Source organism: Ursus arctos, unplaced genomic scaffold (assembly GCF_023065955.2).
Source record: "Ursus arctos isolate Adak ecotype North America unplaced genomic scaffold, UrsArc2.0 scaffold_23, whole genome shotgun sequence".
In the NCBI taxonomy this organism is placed as follows: domain Eukaryota; kingdom Metazoa; phylum Chordata; class Mammalia; order Carnivora; family Ursidae; genus Ursus; species Ursus arctos.
In genome coordinates, this window is record NW_026622908.1 from 43,510,857 (window position 1) to 43,529,841 (window position 18,985).

At 52.3% G+C, this 18,985-nt stretch overlaps 1 protein-coding gene across 6 annotated transcripts; it reads right to left on the reverse strand.

Annotated features, from left to right (window-relative positions):
- Positions 1 to 1,862: 1,862 nt before the first annotated feature.
- ALDH3B2 (aldehyde dehydrogenase 3 family member B2) lies at positions 1,863 to 16,679 on the reverse strand. Of its 6 annotated transcripts, none has more exons than XM_026483036.4 (10): positions 16,602 to 16,679; positions 6,044 to 6,206; positions 5,502 to 5,612; positions 5,158 to 5,278; positions 4,896 to 4,981; positions 4,694 to 4,775; positions 4,053 to 4,439; positions 3,490 to 3,656; positions 2,820 to 2,919; positions 1,863 to 2,537 (listed from the first exon to the last, which is right to left on the reverse strand). In XM_026483036.4, the coding sequence occupies exons 2-10, from the start codon at positions 6,203 to 6,205 to the stop codon at positions 2,353 to 2,355; spliced, it is 1,401 nt and encodes a 466-aa protein (XP_026338821.1). In that variant the 5' UTR covers position 6,206; positions 16,602 to 16,679; the 3' UTR covers positions 1,863 to 2,352. The 6 variants fall into 6 exon arrangements, with proteins under 6 accessions (XP_026338821.1, XP_044234394.1, XP_026338820.1 ...); XM_044378459.3 differs by having other exon boundaries at positions 16,592 to 16,675; XM_026483035.4 differs by having other exon boundaries at positions 16,352 to 16,621.
- Between the last annotated feature and the right edge of the window lie 2,306 nt (positions 16,680 to 18,985).

The window sequence follows — 18,985 nt, forward strand, 5'->3', positions numbered from 1 at the left end:
TGATCCCAGGACCCTGGGCTCATGACCTGAGCCGAAGACAGAGGCTCAACAGACTGAGCCCCCAAGCACCCCTCATTTTTTTTTAAAGATTTATGCATTTTACTGAGTGTTACGTCCCAATAAAAGTTAATGATACCTAATAACCTATTAATAAGGATGATGACGAGTGCTTGGGTTCTGGGACAGCATCTCCTTAGACCCTAACCCCACCGCCCTGCAACACTTGTTCACAGGACCGCTGAGGCACAGCGGGAGCTTTTCTGCAAAGGACTGGAAATGGGAACGAAAGGCTTGCAGAGAAGGGGCCCCCGGCGTGGCACTCAGCACCGGCCTTAATCAGCCCACACGCTAACACAGCGTCCGCTGCGTGTCTGGGGCAGAGGGCACTGCCCAGCGCCACCCAGGCAAAGGTGTGGACATGACTCCGGCCCAAGGTGCGGGGCAGCAGCTCCCCTTAAAGCAGCAAATTAAATTATTAACAGGTGAAGCCACTTCGGCTGGGTGAACTAAAGTAGCGTCCAGTCATTTGGCCTCTGTCTCTGTTCCCTTCATTGATTAATTTATTTTTTTTTTAAGATTTTATTTATTTATTTGACAGAGATAGAGACAGCCAGCGCGAGAGGGAACACAGGCAGGGGGAGTGGGAGAGGAAGAACCAGGCTCCCAGCGGAGGAGCCTGATGTGGGGCTCGATCCCATAACGCCAGGATCACGCCCTGAGCGGAAGGCAGACGCTTAACGACTGCGCCACCCAGGCGCCCCTCCCTTCATTGATTTAGAGCACACTAGCACACCTAGAATCTTCAGCAAATTCAATCAGCAAGCCTCAAGCGATAACCCACACAGCCTGTCCTTCCTGAACACTGATGTGTCTCCGCCGAGAAAAGCTGTCCTCCAGAATAAAATGGCCTTAGACAGCAGGACAGCCTTCCAAGGGGGCACCTGAACCACCACCCAAACAACATCATGTGTCCGCGCCTCTCAGCAAGTCCCTGTCATGGACCTCCTTCGAGGTCACCCTGTGCCCCTTCGGAGACAACCATCCCCAACAGTTCCCCAGGAAGCAGGACCGTCATACTGTCCCCTCTTCCCTCAATCTCAGGCCACAAACCAGTCTTCCAAAGGTTCTCAGTGAAGGAAGAGGAGGGGAGGTTGGAAGTGGGCTCTCAGGATGAGGACTAGGGAAAGAGTTGTGGACTAGATATGTTCTGTTTACTGATCCCCTACCTCCAAATTTTTCAGAACCCCCTCCCATCATTCAGCTCTGCTCTGCTTTCCTGTATAAACTCAGTTCAGCCCCGTCTTGTTTCCAGACCTCAGTTTCCCCATATGTCAGAGGAAGTGGCTAGATTTGAATCTGCCCACCACAACCTCCTTCTGGGTGTTCACAGCAGGATGATAGATGCGTCCAGAATGTGCACAATCCTGTCTTGTGCCCACAGCAGACATGACTAATCAAATTTGCACTCTCTCCTATTGATTCCACCTGCCCACAACATCAGAGTCCTTGTCAGGGACACACGTCAGAGCGATGTCAGCCATTAGCCAGATCCAGGATCAAGATCAGATCACTTCAGGTCAGACAAACCAACTCCCCAAACCAGGTGTGAATGGAGCTGTTACAAATCGCTCTGTATTTTGGGGGTTCTCCTGGCAGCGGCCCAGGCCAGGGAGTTGGAGGGGGCGGTGGTGGCAGCACTGCAGTTTTGGCCCGAGCCCAACCCTGGGTCCTCTCCCCAGTAGCCCCCACCCATGGGCTGCCTTCCCGCTCTGGCTCCCCATCCCCTCCCTTGCTATTAACAAAAGAAAAGACATGGCTCTGTATTCTGGGAAACTGATTATAGATCTGATACAAGGGAGTCCTTTCTTTTCTTTTTTTTTTTTTTTTAAAGATTTTATTTATGTGACAGAGAGACAGCCAGCGAGAGAGGGAACACAGCAGGGGGAGTGGGAGAGGAAGAAGCAGGCTCCGAGCAGAGAAGCCTGATGTGGGGCTCGATCCCAGAACGCCGGGATCACGCCCTGAGCTGAAGGCAGACGCTTAACGACTGCGCCACCCAGGATCCCCTAAGGGAGTCCTTTCTAACCACCAGAGCGCCATCACAAGACATATCCAAGCAGAGGGTCGGGTCAGTGAGTCCATCAGGGGGCTGCAGAGAGGACTTTGGCCCTGAAAGTGGTGGGACCAGCGGCCAGAGGTCCTGCCCAGCCAAGGGTCTGTTGAGACAAAGCCCCAAGAACAGGATCTTTGCGCTCCCGGAAAGAACCCCCACCTTTCAGGGACCACGGAACACCTGGGCAGTAGCAGGACAGAGGGGTGGTGGGGGTAGGGTGCTGGACGCGCACAGGGAGCTCACAGAAGGGTGCAGCCGTGGGAGCCCAGGGCCCAGCCTATCATCTGCTGCTTGAGATCAGTGTAGGGCGGGTAGTGAAGTTCATTGAGCTTCTCCAGGCCCAAGGGGGCGAGCAGAACGGCGCGGTGGTGAGAGAAGGTGTCGAAGGAGAACTTGCCGTGATATCTTCCCATGCCACTGTTACCTGCGTGGGCACAGAGGTGAGGGCCTGAGGCCGGCAGCCCAGCCAGCCTTAGCAGCAGCCCAGTGCCCAAGCAGGAGCCCACGGCTGGCATGGTGCTCGGGGAAAGCCAAGCCACTCTTAAGAGCCATTTTGCAGATAGGGAAACTGAGGCCTTGAGAGGCCCAGGGCCTGGATCAAGGTAGAACAGAGAGTGAAGGCTAAACTGGGCCCTCCCAGGATGGGAGTACCAACCCGGGCTTCCCTGGGGGTGGGGGCTGGAGAGTGGAGGAGGGTAGGGCTCACCGACTCCCCCCAGCGGCAGGGACGGCAGAATCAGGTGAAGGAAGCCCTGGTTGCCTCCGAAAATGCCGCTGCTGGTCCGATCCAGCATCTGGGTCACTACCTGGGGGGAGGTGGGAGAGGTCCAGCAGTGGGCTCATCATCAGGAAAGAGAACTTGGGTCCCCGACCATTCCATGGGGAGCAGAGGAGCCTCCCCTGTTCCCATCCTCTACTGAGATGTCTCCCCAGTGAGCACTTTCCACACGGAGGGGAGCCCGTGACTGCGAGACACCGCAGGAAGGGTAACCAGCACCTGCAGCACACAGGCCCGACCGTGGCCAGCCTGGCTCTGCCTGGCAGGTCCCGGCTTTGCTCTGCCCCCTCCCCCACCCCCTCCAGGGCCTCTGCTTGTCCACACAGAGCCTCTGCATCCTTTAGGAAGACGGGGTTCTCTGGGTAGAAAAAGGTACCTCTTTTCTTGGTGGAAGCTGCCCCAGCCAGGGCAGACAGCTGGCCAGCCACACATCTGACAGTCTTTTGGCCTTGCCCAAGTCCCCTCTGCCAGTAGTCCTTGTGCTGCCGTTCAGGTGATGCTGCCCTAACCCTCCCACCGTGGGCTGTCAAGGGGAAGGTCACCCGTCTGCGCCTTTCTCAGCCCCTCTCTTGTACCAGCCCTGCCCCAGCCCCCCCACCTGGTTGCTGTTGGAGAAGGCATACAGGGCCAGGGGCTTCTCCCGACGGTTGATGAAGTCGATGGCCTCGTCCAGGCTCCTCACGTTCACGATGGGCAGGATGGGGCCGAAGATCTCCTCCTGCATCACCGGCTCCGTCTCCCGCACGTCCACCAGCACCGTGGGGGCTGCGGGCACAGGGGACGGCTCAGCCCTGGGACGGGGGCTCGGGCAGGGCTCAGGGGCCTTCTGGGGAAGAGAGCGGCCCCGCGGCCCCCCAGGAAGGACGGTGAGGGGTTCTCCAGCCCCGATGTGGGCTGAGGTGGAGCAGAGGTCAGGGAGGCGGGGGCCCAGGCTGAGCTGGGTGGTGCCGCTCAGGGAGCCGCGGGGCGGGGCGGGGCGGGGCGGCGAGGTCCCAGGGGCGGGGCGAGGAGGCGCCGGGTGCTGGGCCCAGGCTCGCGGCCCAGGCTCGAGGCCCAGGCTCGCGGACCAGGCGGGCCGGGCCCACGTCCTGGAAGGGCCTTCGCAGGGCGGCCCGGGAGGCCCCGGTGGCGGCGGCGGCGGCAGCGGCAGGGCCGACTCACCGATGTAGCGCTCGCTCTCGTCGCTCTGGCCGCCGATGGCCACGCGGCCACAGCCCAGCAGGCCCCGCAGCCGCTGGAAGTGCTTCTCGCTGATGATGCGGCCCAGGCTCGGGGAGCTCTGGGGGTCTTCGCCGTAGAAGCGGGTGATGGCGCTCTGCAGGGCGGGCAGCAGCCGCTCCTGCGTGTCCGGGCTGCACAGCACGTAGTCGGGGGCCACGCAGGTCTGGCCGCTGTTGAAGTAGCGGAACCAGGCCACGCGGTTGGCCACGGTCTGGGGGTCGCAGTCGTCGTCCACGTAGCAGGGGTTCTTGCCCCCCAGCTCCAGCGTGACGGGTGTCAGGTGCTTGGCGGCGGCAGCCATGACGATCCTGCCCACTCGGGGGTTCCCTGGAGATATGGGAGTTGCCCCCCCCCCCCCATGTTCAACCAGCCTTGGTCAGATGGTCCAGGCACCACCTCTTCTGGCCCATTGTACTTTGTCTGCTGGGATCTGCCCCAGGCCCTACTGCCCCAGCATTCCACCCTCTAAGGCCCAAGGGCTGATTGCCATTGGGATGCTTGCCCCTGCTGGTCACCATCTCCTCCCTCCACAGCCGTCCCTGCCCCCCGCCCCCCAGGACACTGGTTGAGGCCACTCTCACCCGTGAAGAAGATGTAGTCGAACTTATGCTCCAGCAGCTGTCTGGTCTCCTGGGGCCCTCCCAGCACCACTGCAAAGCAGCTCTGCAAGGCGGGGCGGGTGGTTCAAGCGACACTGCAGGTCCTGGGGACAGCTGGCCCTCCCCAGCTGACAGGGGCAGGGGTGTGGGACACTGGGGGCTCATGGAGGGGGGCCATCCTCACTTGGTCCAGGTATTGGGGCAGGACCTCAGCCAGAACCTTCTCTGTGCCCTTACTTAATTCTGACGGCTTCAGCACCACGCAGTTCCCTGCAGGGACAGATGGGGACATTGTGGGGAGAAGCCAGTGCCCCCACACCCACCCAGGGCAGAGATGCAAGGAACGTGCCAGAGGCTGGAGACACCACATTAATGGAATTCTGGGGGCCCCTTTTGGGAAGGGCTATTGGGTCAGGCAGGCATGGGGCTCAGAACTCTCTCCTCACCTGCCGCGAGGGCGCCCACTAGCGGCACCAGGGTCAGGTTCACGGGGTAGTTCCAGGGGGCGATGATGAGCACCAGGCCAAAGGGCTCCTTCCGGATGAAGGCCGAGTCCAGCTGCATGAACTGTAGTGCAGGACACGTGGTAAGGTGCGGCTGGGGATCACCCCAAAGCCGCCCCCCACGGTCCTGGAGGAGCCCATGTAGTGGAGTCCTCGTGAGGAGACAGAGGTCCCAAGGAAGTCAGAAATCGCCGTGGGTCGGGGGTGGGGAAGAGGCCTGGGCTGGAGCTGCTGCTGGGCCTGCCCCAGGACATGGACCTCCCCCCGCCCCCTGCCAGCAGGCTCACCAGGTTCTTGGTCACAGGCTCATCCTTCATCCAAGTGGGTAGGTTCCTGAGCGCCAGGTCGACCTCATTCTGGCATAAGATGAGCTCGGACAAGTCTGCCTCAAAGACTGACTGCGGCGGAGAGAGAGAATGGAGAATGCAGGGCTCAGGCCGGGGGCAGGGCAGGGAGGGATCTAGGGCTTGGGATCCCCAGGAGTCATGGAGACAGTCCCCAGAGGCAGCACAGCCAGTCCCCTGGGAAAGCACGGTGAGTGGTGAGGGGCTCGGGCCCCACGACAGGTGGCCTGGGCTCCAACTCCCGCGCTGCTCTGCCACTTCCTAGCTGCGGGACCTCGGGCAAGCGTTTCAACCCCCATGCACCTCAGTTTCCCCCTCAGTAACATGGGGGCCTGCCTCCAGGTTTGGATGAGTTTAATGCTGTCATACGCTGCTTGCCAGGGAAGGGTCTGTGAAATGAACAGCAATGAATTGGGGGCACAGCCTGGTCCCCAGCCCCACCCCCACCCTGCTTCCCCAGCACCCCCAGCCGCCCCCCCCCCCACCTTGTGCAAGTCCTGCACCAGCGCCTCCTGCAGAAGCTGCTTGTTCTCCTGCAGGAAGCGCCTCAGGGCCTTGAGCTGCGCAGCCCGGAACTCGGCAGGTCTGGTCCGCCCCGAGCTAAAGGCCTCCCGCAGCCGCCGCAGGGTGTCCGCGAAGGGGTCCATCCTGCAGGGAGGGGGCAGCGTGGGCCGGGGCTCCCCACCTTCACGGGCAGTCTCTCTGCGCCCCTGGCTGTACCTCCGTGGGCTCCCCGACGCTCCTACAAGGACTCACGGTAACCCCAGACGGCCACGGCTGCCCCTGCACCCCTCCGACACATGTGTCCCACCCATTTCCTTCTGAGCACTTCCTGGAGGAGCGAGGCTTGAGTGGACCACTGGCACCGCCCATCCTCGGGCCCAGAGTTGGCCTGGAGCACCTGGAGCCCTGCCCCGAAGCTCTGCCTGGAATGCCAGCATCACCCTCCCTCATCCAGCTTTTTCTTCCTGGAGTTCAGACAGCTCCTGATCCCATCAGCCCTGCTCTAACTCTGTCCATGGCTCCCTAGTACCTCTCTAGGGCCAAAGGCCTCAGCCCTGAATCCAGGCCCAGAGTGGAAGAGCCTGGGATGGGTCATAGCACCCAGGTGTCCTGATGTCCATCCCAAGACCCTGGCCCCAGCTCAGTCATACCTTTCCCAGGTGAGGTGTGTCCTCACTCTGCACACTTAGAGTGCCTGGGGACAACCTCAGACTCAGCTTGTCCATGGCCAGATCCCCAGGCCCAGCCCCCCTCTTGCCCAATAAATGAAGAAGCCAAGCTGGGTGGAGGTGTGCCCGGAGGGGTTGGAGCTGGCCAGCTGGTTCCTGCTTCTCGTCCAAGGCGCCTCCTTGCCTGCCCACTGCAGGCGAGCAGGGACTCGGGGCTTGCCGACCAGATACCCCTGGCTGTTAACCAGAGCAGGCTTCGGCTGGGCCTGGGCCACGGCCACGTCAGCGACACAGCAAACCCGGCCAGTCCTCGCGGACCCCGCGGTCTACACATGAAGAATAGTGACACTGAAAACAATTCACAAGCAGGGATCGGCGGGCCACGGGCTCTCCGAGGCGGCTCCAGCGGCAGCAGGCCAGGGGCAGGGGCAGGCTCTCGGAGGGCAGGGATCTGGACAGAGGGACTAGCATGTGGCCCCATTCTGAGAAACAAGACACAACTAGGTGGGGCCTTCACACAGGGAGCTGGGGCTTAGTTCGTGGGCAGTGGGTGCACCACGGAGCACAGGCTAGACGGGAAACGCAGCTGGTCTGATTACTACCCCACCGTAAGGGTGAGGAAACTGAGGTGCTGGGGGGGGTGACCTGATTTACCCTCCTCACAGTTGCTGTATGATGACTTCCGTCCCAGTCCGTGGGGCCCACAGCCCCTCGCCCCCCCCCCCCCCCAGCGCAGAGCCCCTGCACCACTGTGTGCGCCCTGCGCTGCTTTCATTGACTTCCTAGCATCTTTCTGTAGCTTCCAGACGTTCCACGGTGAGACTGCAATACTTTGAGCAGCAGAAATGGTAAGTGTCACTTTTGCAACCATAAAGCAAAGACTCAGCTCTGGCTTCGCCCCCCAAGCAGCTCCCCCTTTTCCTCTCCTGCCTCCCCAGCCATCCCCATCACAGCCCTGGTGATATCTGGCTGGTCCCAGTCTGTCCACAAGCTGCCTCCTCCCCCAGCCGCGGAGCTCCTTGAGGGAGGATGGGGTCTGTCCCCCTCCCCGACACAGGCTCCGAGGGAGGGTTCCTCCGAGGGTGCTCCCAGGAGCCTGTGTGTCACAGGGGGGACGTAAAATCCAGGCACAGCTAGAGCAGGACAATGCCTGCCTCCCTGAGCAGAGCCAGCTCCCAGCTCCTGCCCCACAGACCCCAGCGTGGGCTCGGACCCTGGCTCCCTCAGCACACCTTTGCCTTCTTTGCCTGACATTCTGTTTCCAGAGGCACTGACTCTGCTCTTATCCCCAGTCTCCCCCCTGCCCCTGCTGACTGCCAGGCCCCCAGCTCCTACCAGACCCCCATGCCCATGCCTGACAGTGTAGTGGCCCTGGGGGGCAACCTAGCAGAAGCTGCCTCCTACGTCCCGGCTCTAAAACCTTCCCCAGGTGGGGCCAGGGGTGGGCTGCAGCTGGACAGAGAACAGGTCTGGCAATTCCAGGCTGTTCTGGGTGTGCTGACAGGGGCTGGCAGGGAGTTATCTGTGGAGAAAAATCCCCCAGGGGGTTACAGGAAAAAGTATCAATGGGACCCTGGTAGCAAATGCTGCCTCCTCCAGGAAGCCCTCAGCCCACAGAGCTTTATGGGCCACCTAGGTCCCTGCACCAACTCTTCATGTCCACCACCCCCTCCAGCCCCATGCCACAAGGGGTCCTTTATCTCCCTTCTCTGAACATGTCCGACGGGCATCCTCTGGGCAGAGGATGGGGCCGTGGTACCTGCAGATAGACTGGATGGCTGGGACACCCACAAGGCTCACTTATTCTCTCATTTATAGCAGGACCCTGGGCAAGTTACGTAACCTCTCTGAGCCTCTCCAGGTAACAATGGGGAGCGACACGGTCCTTGAGAGGATCACGCAGAAAGATACAAGAATAGACAAGGTAGGTCTCAGCGGCTGGCACAAAGGCAGGGCTCCTAAATGTGGCCTGCTGATATTTCCTCGGGTCTTTCTTGAGCACGTAGTAAGTTCTGGGAAGCAGGAGCATGGGCTCAGGCCCTGTCGCTATCTCTCACCAGTTGTCTGACCCCATCCTTCCACCAGCCCTGAGTTCTGTCAGATTCAACCAAGGCCACCTGTGCGGAGGGCTGTGGGCCATGGGGAGTGACTGCGGGCGGAGCGTGGGAGAGCCCACCGGGCACCCCGAGACCAGCGTCGGCTGGGACTGGAGTCCGCTTAGCAGGAGCCGCGGCTGACCACAGCCCCCGGGCTTGAGTCTCGGCCTGAGCCGGAGATGGCAGTGCTGTTAGGACACCGGGAAGGGAGGCTCAGGGCTGGCAAGGCCCATCTAAGAGCAGAGGGTGGGGGGTGCAGCTGAGGAGGCCTCCTGCCCCCCAGCCACTGGGGGGTACACACTTCAGATAGCTGAACTGTACCTTAAAGAAGCTGTTGAAACTAAACTAAACTACAGTAAACGGAACCAAGAAGCCTGAGCAGCTCAGCCTCCGCGGGGACTGGCAAAGCGTAAAATAAGACCATTGTCAGACGTCTTTGCTGCCACGTTTTACCAGTCTCCTGTGGCTGCTGGAACAAGTGGCCACAAACGTGGTCGCTGAGGACGACAGAAATGTATTGTCTCACAGCTCTGGAGGCCACGAGTCCAAGACCAGGGCCTTGCTTTGTCCCATGGTGCCGGGGCAGAGCCCTTCCCTGCCAGACACCTGCAGCTGGGAGGGGGGAGTGTCCGTTCCTGGCAGACAGGATACAAGCGAAAACGTCCGAGGACAGGAAACCCAGGGTGGCTGTGCACGGGTGAGACAGAGCAGGGGGAAGGCGGGGGACAGGCCAGGCGCACCTTGGAGTGGGTACAGCCACTGAAAAGCAGATACTTAACTGACTGAGCCTCCCCCGCCCCGGTCACCCCTAGATGATTCTTTCCGGGAGTTCTGTTGCTACAGGGAAGCCAAGAATGGGTGGTGGCTGAGAGCTGGGATGGGCTGAGAGTGGGGAGATCCAGGGGTACATACGGGTGTTTATGGGGATGAACCAGTGGGGAGCCCTTGCTGGGGGATGGTGGAGGGGTAGGGCATGTGGCTATGGGGTGAGGGCTGGCAGAGTTGGGGGGCGGAGAATGAGGGACAAATTTCCTCTGGGGATTTCTATGTTTTCCATGATGTAACACCAGCCAGAGAGGGGAGGGAAGAAGGTGGGTGTGACAAATCTGAAGACGGAACAGCAGCTCTGGTTGAGGTCTCTGAGGTTTGGCCATGACCTTCCATTGAGATCTGTCAGACTCCTGTGGACTGAATGGTATCCCTCCAAAATCATGTGGTGGCTATTTACAGAGTGCTTTCTTTTTGGCGATTACAAACATGGCCATGAGTAACATCAGTTATGTGTCTCGGTGTTTCTCTTGGGTGTGTATCTGGGGTTAAGATGTGTAGGTGGTGGGGGCGCCTGGGTGGCACAGCGGTTAAGCGTCTGCCTTCCGCTCAGGGCGTGATCCTGGCGTTATGGGATCGAGCCCCACATCAGGCTCCTCCACTATGAGCCTGCTTCTTCCTCTCCCACTCCACCTGCTTGTGTTCCCTCTCTCGCTGACTGTCTCTATCTCTGTCAAATAAATAAATAAAATCTTTAAAAAAAAAAAAGAAGATGTGTAGGTGGTAAGTTCATCTTCAACTTTCCCAGGTATTGCTACGCATGGCCTGGATGTTGCCTCCAAAGAGATTGACTAATTGAAATTTCCCCTAACATTGTATGAAAGTTCCCCTTGCCCCATATCCTCTCCAACACTTGATATTGCCGGACTTTTTGCCAATGAGTATGAGGGTTGAACGGTGCCCTCCCCCCTCCCACAAAGATGTGTCCATGCCCTAACCCTGAGAGTCTGCGAATGTAACCTTATGTGGGAAAAGGGTCTTTATGGATGTAATTATGTTAAGGATCTCGAGATAAGATCATCCCAGGTTAGCCAGGGAGTCCTAAATCCTATGACAAGTGTCCTGGTCAGAGAAAGAGAGAGATTTGAGATAGAAGAGGAGGAGGCCACGTGAAGGTGTGGCAGAAATTGCCACGAGCCAAGGAGCCCCTGGAGCCCCCCAAAGTTGGGAGACATAAGGCAGGATCCTCCCCTAGAGGTGCTGATCCTGTCATACCTGGATTTCAGACTTCTGACCTCCAGAAGTATGAGAGAATAAATATCTGCTTTCTAAGCCACCAAGTTTGTGTAATTTGTTACCGCTGTCCTAGGAAACTGACACAATGGGTATGTAACAGTATCTTACTATTTTGTAATTTATATTTTACCCATGACTGCTGAGGCTGAGCATAGTCTCATTTGCTTATGGGCTCTTCAGGCTTCTTCTCAGTTCTTTTGTTGTTGTTGTTCTTTTTTTTTTTTTTTTTTTTTTTTGCATGGTTTTCTACTGTGTTATTTTTCTTTTGTCTTATTGGTTTGTAGGAATTCTGTATATTCACAATAGTAACCCTTTGCTGTGTATCTATTTTTTTGGTAACTAATAAACTTTATTTCTGAGAGTTCAGATATAATTCTTATTTTAGTTCCTCTATAGATCAGGTATAGATAAGGTGTCCCCACTCTGATTTCTTCAAAGATTTTTTCTTTATCTTTGACCTTCTAAAGTTTGAATGTAATATGCCTAGATGTAGCTTTCTTTGCATTTATCCTGCTTGGTGTGCTCTGAGATTCCTGGATCTGTGGTCTGGTGTCTCATGTTAATTTGGGGAAATTCTCAGTCATCACTTCTTCAAATATCGCTTCTGTTCCTTTTCTCTTTTCCTTCCGGTTTCCCTGTTATATGCATGCTATTTTTGGATTTTTGTTATTGTCCCACAGTTCTTGGATATTCTATTTTTTTTCTTTTTCCCAATCTGTTTTTCTCTTTGCTTTTCTATTTTGGAAGTTTCTCATGTCATATCTTCAAGCTCAGAGAGTCCTCAGCCTTGTCCAGGTTGCTTATGAGCCCATCAAAGGCATCCTTCGTTTCTGTTACAATATTTTTGATCTCCATCATTTTATTCTGATTCTTTCTCAAAATTTCCATCTCTCTGCTTACATTATCCATCTGTTATTGCACGTTGTCTGCCTTTTCCATTAAAGCTCTCAGCATGTTAGTCATAGCTTTTTAAAATTCCTGGTCTGATAATTCCAACATCTGTGTCATATCTGACTCGGTTCTGATGCTTTTTCGGTCTCTTCAGACTGTGTTTTGCCTTTAATCTTTTTTTGAAAGGGGGACACGATGCCCTGGGTAGAAGGAACTGTGGTAAATAGGCCTTTAGAAATGTGGTGAAGTGTCAGGGAGGGGAGGCCGTGGTGCAGTCCCGTGGTTACGTCTCAGCCTTTTGGTGAGCCTGTGCCCCTCGACTGAAGTTGAGTGCTTCTCCACTTTTTCTCTCCTTAGATGGGACAGGATGGTTAGAGGGGCGTGGAATTGTGTATCTCCCTTCCTTCAGGTGGGGTAGGCTCTGATAAAACCCGAGAGGTTAAGCTCTGGTAAAATTGTTTCTGCGGATGGCAGGCCTTGCTAAGAACAGAAAACTCTGGCGTATTTCAGAATTGTTCTCTTCCCCTACCCCTGCTGGAAGCACAAAGGAATTCTTCTCCAATATTCACTTTAAGGATCAGGTAGAACTCCCGGAGGTAAAACTTTTGAAAGGTACCTGGAGGGGTCCCCCATGACTGGGTCCCCCTGTACTTTCTAACTCTCAGAGTTATCCACACTGAGCCTCCAGCAATTCCCTGATCGCAGTTTGGGTTTTCCTGTGCTAGCACTGGTTCCTGCAGAAGTTTCTTTTCATAGGTGTGTTTCTCTTCTCCTAAGACATATTTCTCTGTATCCACTTGTCTGTCTCTCCAATTCTGCGGGCAGCAGTTTGCCCTGTGATTTCACTTCTTTGACCGATCCAAGAAGAGTTGTTGATGCCTCAGTTCGTTCAGTTTTGTGCTTGTGGTTAACAGACAGTGATGACTTCTCAGCACCTCACATACTGGGCTGGAAGCCAAGGAGATATCTTGAGAATATCTTCTCTGAGCTGGCAGCTTGTATTCCCACTCTGTTTATGGTACCCTTTGTGAACTAGATTTTAATTTATTGTTGAAGAAGAGAAGACCAAGCCCTGACGTCAGGGAGCTGGAGTGGCATGACCAGTCAGGACTTGCTCTCTCCTGTTGAACAGGAATAAGTCCACAGAATAACAGAATCAAAGACATTCTGCAGCTTTGATGGATGGAGACAAAAACAAGGCCATTCCATAAACATGACTGAACACTAACAGGCATGAACACTGTCCAAACCACGATAACGACCACACCTTCCTGTATCCTGGTAATTAATATGCATGACTGCTGCTGTTGACCAAGTGCAGGTTTACCTTCGTGCTCATCTGCACTCTGTAGAGGCAGAGTGTGTTCAGACACCCAATCACAGAAAGATCCCTGCTCTGACAGCACCGATCCTGAGCAAAGCCCAGCTTCCTCAAACCTCCCTCCAGTTACTCGATGCAAACACAAATCCTCTCGGTCTTTTCCAACACCTTCTTATTGAGACACCTTACAGTTCTCCATGGTCTCAAAAGCAATAGATACAACTTGTTCAAAGACAAATGTGTTCTCACTGATCTATGGCTGGTGGACGTTGACAATATAGTCCAATCTGTTTCTACTTTTAGATTTGTTCTTTTTATATCTTGTTTAAGAAATTTTTTTCTACCCTAAGTTCATTTAAAAAGGTGTGTGTGTGTGTGTGTGTGTGTGTGTTTTCTTCCCAAAGTCAGCTTTTCACGTTAAGTTCTGCTATAATTTATTTACTCTTGTGAATTGTGTGAGGTGGAGATCTAATTTAACTGTTTTCCCCCATAAATATAACTCATTGTTCTAGCAATTGGCTGGATGATTAATCACTTGTAGTAAGTCTGTTTCTGGGTTCTGTATTCTATTTCATTGATTTATTTATTTCTCTATCCCAATACCAATGCTATACTGTCTTAAATACTATAGTTTAATAAAAAGTCTTGAAATCTAGTAAGGCAAATTTCCCTACCTTGCTGTTCTTCCAAATTATCTTGGCTTATTCTTGGCCTATGTGTTTTCCATAAACACATTAGAATCAGCACACCAAATTCCATTAAATCTTCTGTTGGGGTTTTGATTGGAAGTGTTTAAATTTATAGATCATTTTGGTGAATGTGACATCTTTATGAATCTTCCCATCCATTAACATGGTATATCTTTCCACTGATTTATCTCCTTATAACTGTCTTTCAATACAATATTGTATATTTTTGCACTAGCACATCTTTAGCTAAGTGAATACCTAGGTAGCTTGTTTGTATTGCTGCTCTAAAAATCATACTTTCTAAAAGGGCGTAGAAGTATGGGAATGAAATTTATGTCTTTGCCTTAATCTTATTTTCATTACTGGTCCTAACAATAATGAGGTTTTCATGTACATGAAGATAAAGTCTGTAGAAATTGACAGATTTGTTTCTCTCTTTTCAATTCTTACATTGCATTGGTTTTTCTTATTCTACTGTATGCAGTAGGACCTCCAGTACAATGTTGAATAGAAGCAAATGACAGTGGGAATTTTTGTCAAGTTCTTGTCCTTAATGGACTGTGAATAATTCACCCCTAAGAATAATGTCTGCTGCATAGTTTTGGAAGATTTCTTTTCCTTTCTTTGGAAGATTTTCTATACCTAGCTTGATGAGAAATCTTGTATATTTCATTTATTTTAAATCATGAATGGATATTGAATTTCATCAAATGTTTTCTCTTCATCTGTTAAAATGATCATATGCTTTTTCTCCTTTAATCAGTGAATATGATGAGTTATATTAGAAGACATTTGCTTTTGGACGTGCCTGGGTGGCTCAGTCAGTTAAGCGTCTGACTCTTGATTTAGGTTCAGGTCATGATGTCAGGGTTGTGAGACTGAGCCCTTCATCAGGCTCACCACTGTGCGTGGAGCCTGCTTAAGATTCTCTCTCTCTCCCTCTGCCCTTCCTTGTCCTCCCTACCCCCCCCCCACCTATGCAGACTCAAGTGCACATGTGTGCGCGCTCTAAAAAAAGGAAGAAAAAAAAAGAAATTTGCTTTTTGTATATTGTAGGATTAGGTTTGCTAATAAAATATTAAGTTTTGCATCTCTGTTCACACATGTAATTGGCCTTACTTTCTTTTTCTGTTTTTAATGTCAAGGATGGACTAGCTTTATCAAGTAAACTGAAGAGCTTCCCCTCTCTTTTTGTCCTCTGGACAACGTGTATAAGTTTGGGATTACCTGTTCCTTGAATAGTTGGTAAAACTCTACATATAAACCCAACTGGCTTAAAGGTTTCTTTGTTGTTGCTGTTGTCATAGGTATGTGTGAAAAATCTGAGATTGTACAATAAGTCTGAAGATAATTGTGATAGACAGTTTCTAAGATGGCTCCTATGAGCCCTGCCTCCAGGTTTCCATGCCCTTGTGTAATCCTCTCCCCTTGAGTATGGAATGGAACTTGCTCCCCAAGAATGAAATAGAGCAAAGGTGATGAGCTATCGTTTTTAAGTCTGGATTATAAAGGATTATGAGTCACAGAACATTAAAAGAATTGTGCACCATGACTTAGCAGGATTTATCCCAGGAAGGCAAAGGTGACTCAACAGGAGGAACCAATCAATATAAGCCACGTTAATTAAATAAAAGGGAAAAGCATGATCATATCCTTAGATATAAAAAAAATTAACAAATTCAACACAGTTTCATAATCAAAACCGCTTGGCAAACTAGGAATTGAAAGGAACTTTCTGAACATGATAAGAAGCATTTACAAAAAACCCACAGCTAACTTCATACTCAGGGGAAAGACGGAGAACTTTCCCCCTAAAATCAGGAACAAGACAAGGATGACTGCTTTCACCACGGCTGTTCAATATTTTCCTGAAAGTCTAGCTGGAGTATTTAGGCAAGAAAAACATAAATAAAAGGCATGCAGATAAGAAAGTAGGTAGGAAGTAGGGGCGCCTGGGGGGCTCAGTCGGTCAAGCATCTGCTTTCTGCTCGGGTCATGATCTGGGGGTCTTGGGATCAAGCCCTGCATCAGGCTCTCTGCTCAGCAGGGAGGCTGCTTCTCCCTCTCCCTCTGTGCTCTCTCTCCCTCTCTCGCTGTCTCTCAAATAAATAAATAAAATCTTAAAAAAAAAAGTACGAAGTCATACAGGTGTTCTTACTCTCTATATAAGAATCCTGAATAACACACACCCACTACTACAGCTAATAACAATAGCAAATAACAATAACAAAACTCGGGGCGCCTGGGTGGCACAGCAGTTAAGCGTCTGCCTTCGGCTCAGGGCGTGATCCCGGCGTGATGGGATCGAGCCCCACATCAGGCTCCTCCGCTATGAGCCTGCTTCTTCCTTTCCCACTCCCCCTGCTTGTGTTCCCTCTCTCGCTGGCTGTCTGTATCTCTGTCGAATAAATAAATAAAATCTTAAAAAAAAAAACAATAACAAAACTAGAGCAGCGAACAATCCAAAAAGGAAATTAAGAAAACAATTGCATTTACAATAGCATCCAAAGCAATAAAACACTTAGGAATGAATTTAACCAACCGATAACACGTTTCTTACTTCCTTTTCCAGCCTTCACTGACACTGTTCTCAAGTCCAGATTTCGACTAACAGCCTGTTCACGGCAGTTTAGACTTTCTGTGACATGATCCAAAAACCTTTCCAGCCTCCACCCACTGGCCACTTCCAAGGCCAGCCTCTTGCTTGCAGCTGTTTGCTATGACAGCACTCCACTTTCGGGTATCCAAATCTGTCTCCTGCTGCATAACAAATCCCCCAAATTCAGTGCCTTGAAATTACCATCACTTACGATCGAAGTTTCTCTGGGGCAGGAATCCGGCCGCCGCTTAGCGGTGCCCTCTGGCTCAGTGTCTCCGGAGGGCTGGATTTCGTCAGCCTGGGTTTTGGAATTGCCACGAATCAGTGCCCCCCCCCCCCCGCCCCGCCCGCCTCCCCTCCACCATGCCTCCCGACCCCTTCCTGCAACAGAACGTCTATGGGAGCTATCCTAAGTGTAACAGGGACAAAGACTCCATGCTTGTTGTTTTGACCATTGATGGTTGTCAAGCCCCCCTCCTCCCCTTGGCCCCCCATCTGGGCCGTCTGGTAAGAAGGCCCATGTTCACTCCCATTCCTTGGCGCTGGTAGAAGTTTCAGCGAAGAGCCTGCTTCTCCCTCTCCCCTGCCCCTTCCCCTGCTCACGTGCACTCTCATGTTCTCTCTCTCTCTCTTTTTTTAAGTTTATGTATCTAGGTAATCTCTACACCCAACACGTGGCTCGAACTGAGGACGCCAAGACCAAGAGTCGCACGTTCTTCCAACTAAGCCAGCCAGGTGCCCCCAAAAGGCTCATCTCTTGAACAAGACACCTCTGCAGTCCTACTCCCATCCTGAAAGGGATGAAGATCAGATTGAACCCAAGCGGAATCCTTTGAACATGAGCCTCTAATGATAAACCTCAAGAGGGCTCCATATTTACCTTTGGTGTCCTGCTCATGTGGACCCACCTAACCTGCAAGAGTCTCCAAAAATATAAAATGCACAAATGCAACCCTAATGAAAATCTCTTACGGGAGAGTTAAGAGTTAAAACTGGCATATCATGAAGTGCGTTCCAGTAGGAGGTGGCCTCAAGCCCCCCTGAACGTGCAGATATTAAATGATCCCCCAAATAGTGTCCATTCCAAGTCAGGCCATCGCATAAAAATGCAGCTGCTCTGCTTTCTGGCTGTTCTTTGAGCTAGGCTTGGGTCGAGGACACTGGCCTCCTTTGGGGGGTCCCATTCAGGTCTGAGACACTCATGGGCCAAATTTGGCCCCATTACCATCCAGTATCATTTGAGTTCTTCAATGTTCTGTAGGGGCCGCAGCCTCCCACAATCGAAGATAAAATCCATTCCAACAATTTATAATCTGTTGGAATTCTTCAATTGACCGTCTTTTAAAATTAGTAGGGAGTCACGCTTGATAGCAAAAGGCCCTCAAAATAACAGACTGTACCCACAAAGGTCTCTGACCTCCATGCCTCTCTATGTCCATGTTATTAACAAATGGACTTGTTGTAAAATACTGGAAACGGCGCCGAAACAAAACGTGGGCACACCTGGGCTCCTTACATCCCCAGCGTTGGGCGTACGTGCCGCAGGTAGGGTGACTGACATTATCCCATGGCGTTTGTCTGTCTTTGTGCCTCCCTGACCAATACGGCTCTATGCCTTACGGTTGTCAGTATGGCTCCAAATCATTATATTCCAATTCCAACGAAATTACTCTCGCATCTGATAACCCCTGCCTTGACGTTGGATTCATTCCCAATGGGGACAGCCCTCAGACCACGAGGTCCCTGCCAACGGACAGACTTCATTCCAGGGGTGACTTCTGTGTCACCTTCCCTCTGTGTGCTCTCTCCTCCCCCTGACATCTCTCCAACAAATCACACCACTCCTCAAATCTCTCCCCAAAGGGACCTTAAGCCCCAACCTCCCAGTTTTACTCTCGGGCCCAGAATCCCTCCAAATAATATTACAGTTGGACCCTTGAACAATGTGAGGGTGAGGGGACTGACCCCCTATGCAGCTGACAATTTGAGTTTGGCTTTTGAGTTCCCCCAAACTTAGCTGCTAACAGCCTACAGCTGACAGAAGGCTTTATGGATGATGTAAACAGTCCATTACCACGTATTTTGTATGTGATATGTATTGGGTACTGTGTTCTTACAGTAAAGTAAGCTAGCAAAAAGAAAATGTTAGGAAAATCATAAGGGGGGGGGGATATATTTACAGTCGCACTCTGTAAAAAATCCAAGTGTAAGTGGATTTATGCAGTTCAAATCCATGTGGTTCATGGGTCAACTGTAGGTCTAGTCTTTTTTTTTTAAGTTTATTTATTTATTTTTTTAGGAATCTCTACACCCAATGTGGGGCTTGAACTCACAACCCTGAGATCAAGAGTCACATGCCCTTCTGACCGAGCTGGCCGGGCGCCCCTGTACATCCCGAACTAAAATTCCAGCCCACAGTCTTAATCAAACAGTGGTGGCCTAACCAGGGGTCAAACAGGTAAATTTAATATAAAACGCACAGATATAAAATGCACTTTAACTAACACCTACTTTGCCAACCTTGCAGAGACTTTAATTGAAGATATTTTCCCTCACTCCGCAGACCTACAACTATCCCGAAATTTTCCATCATTG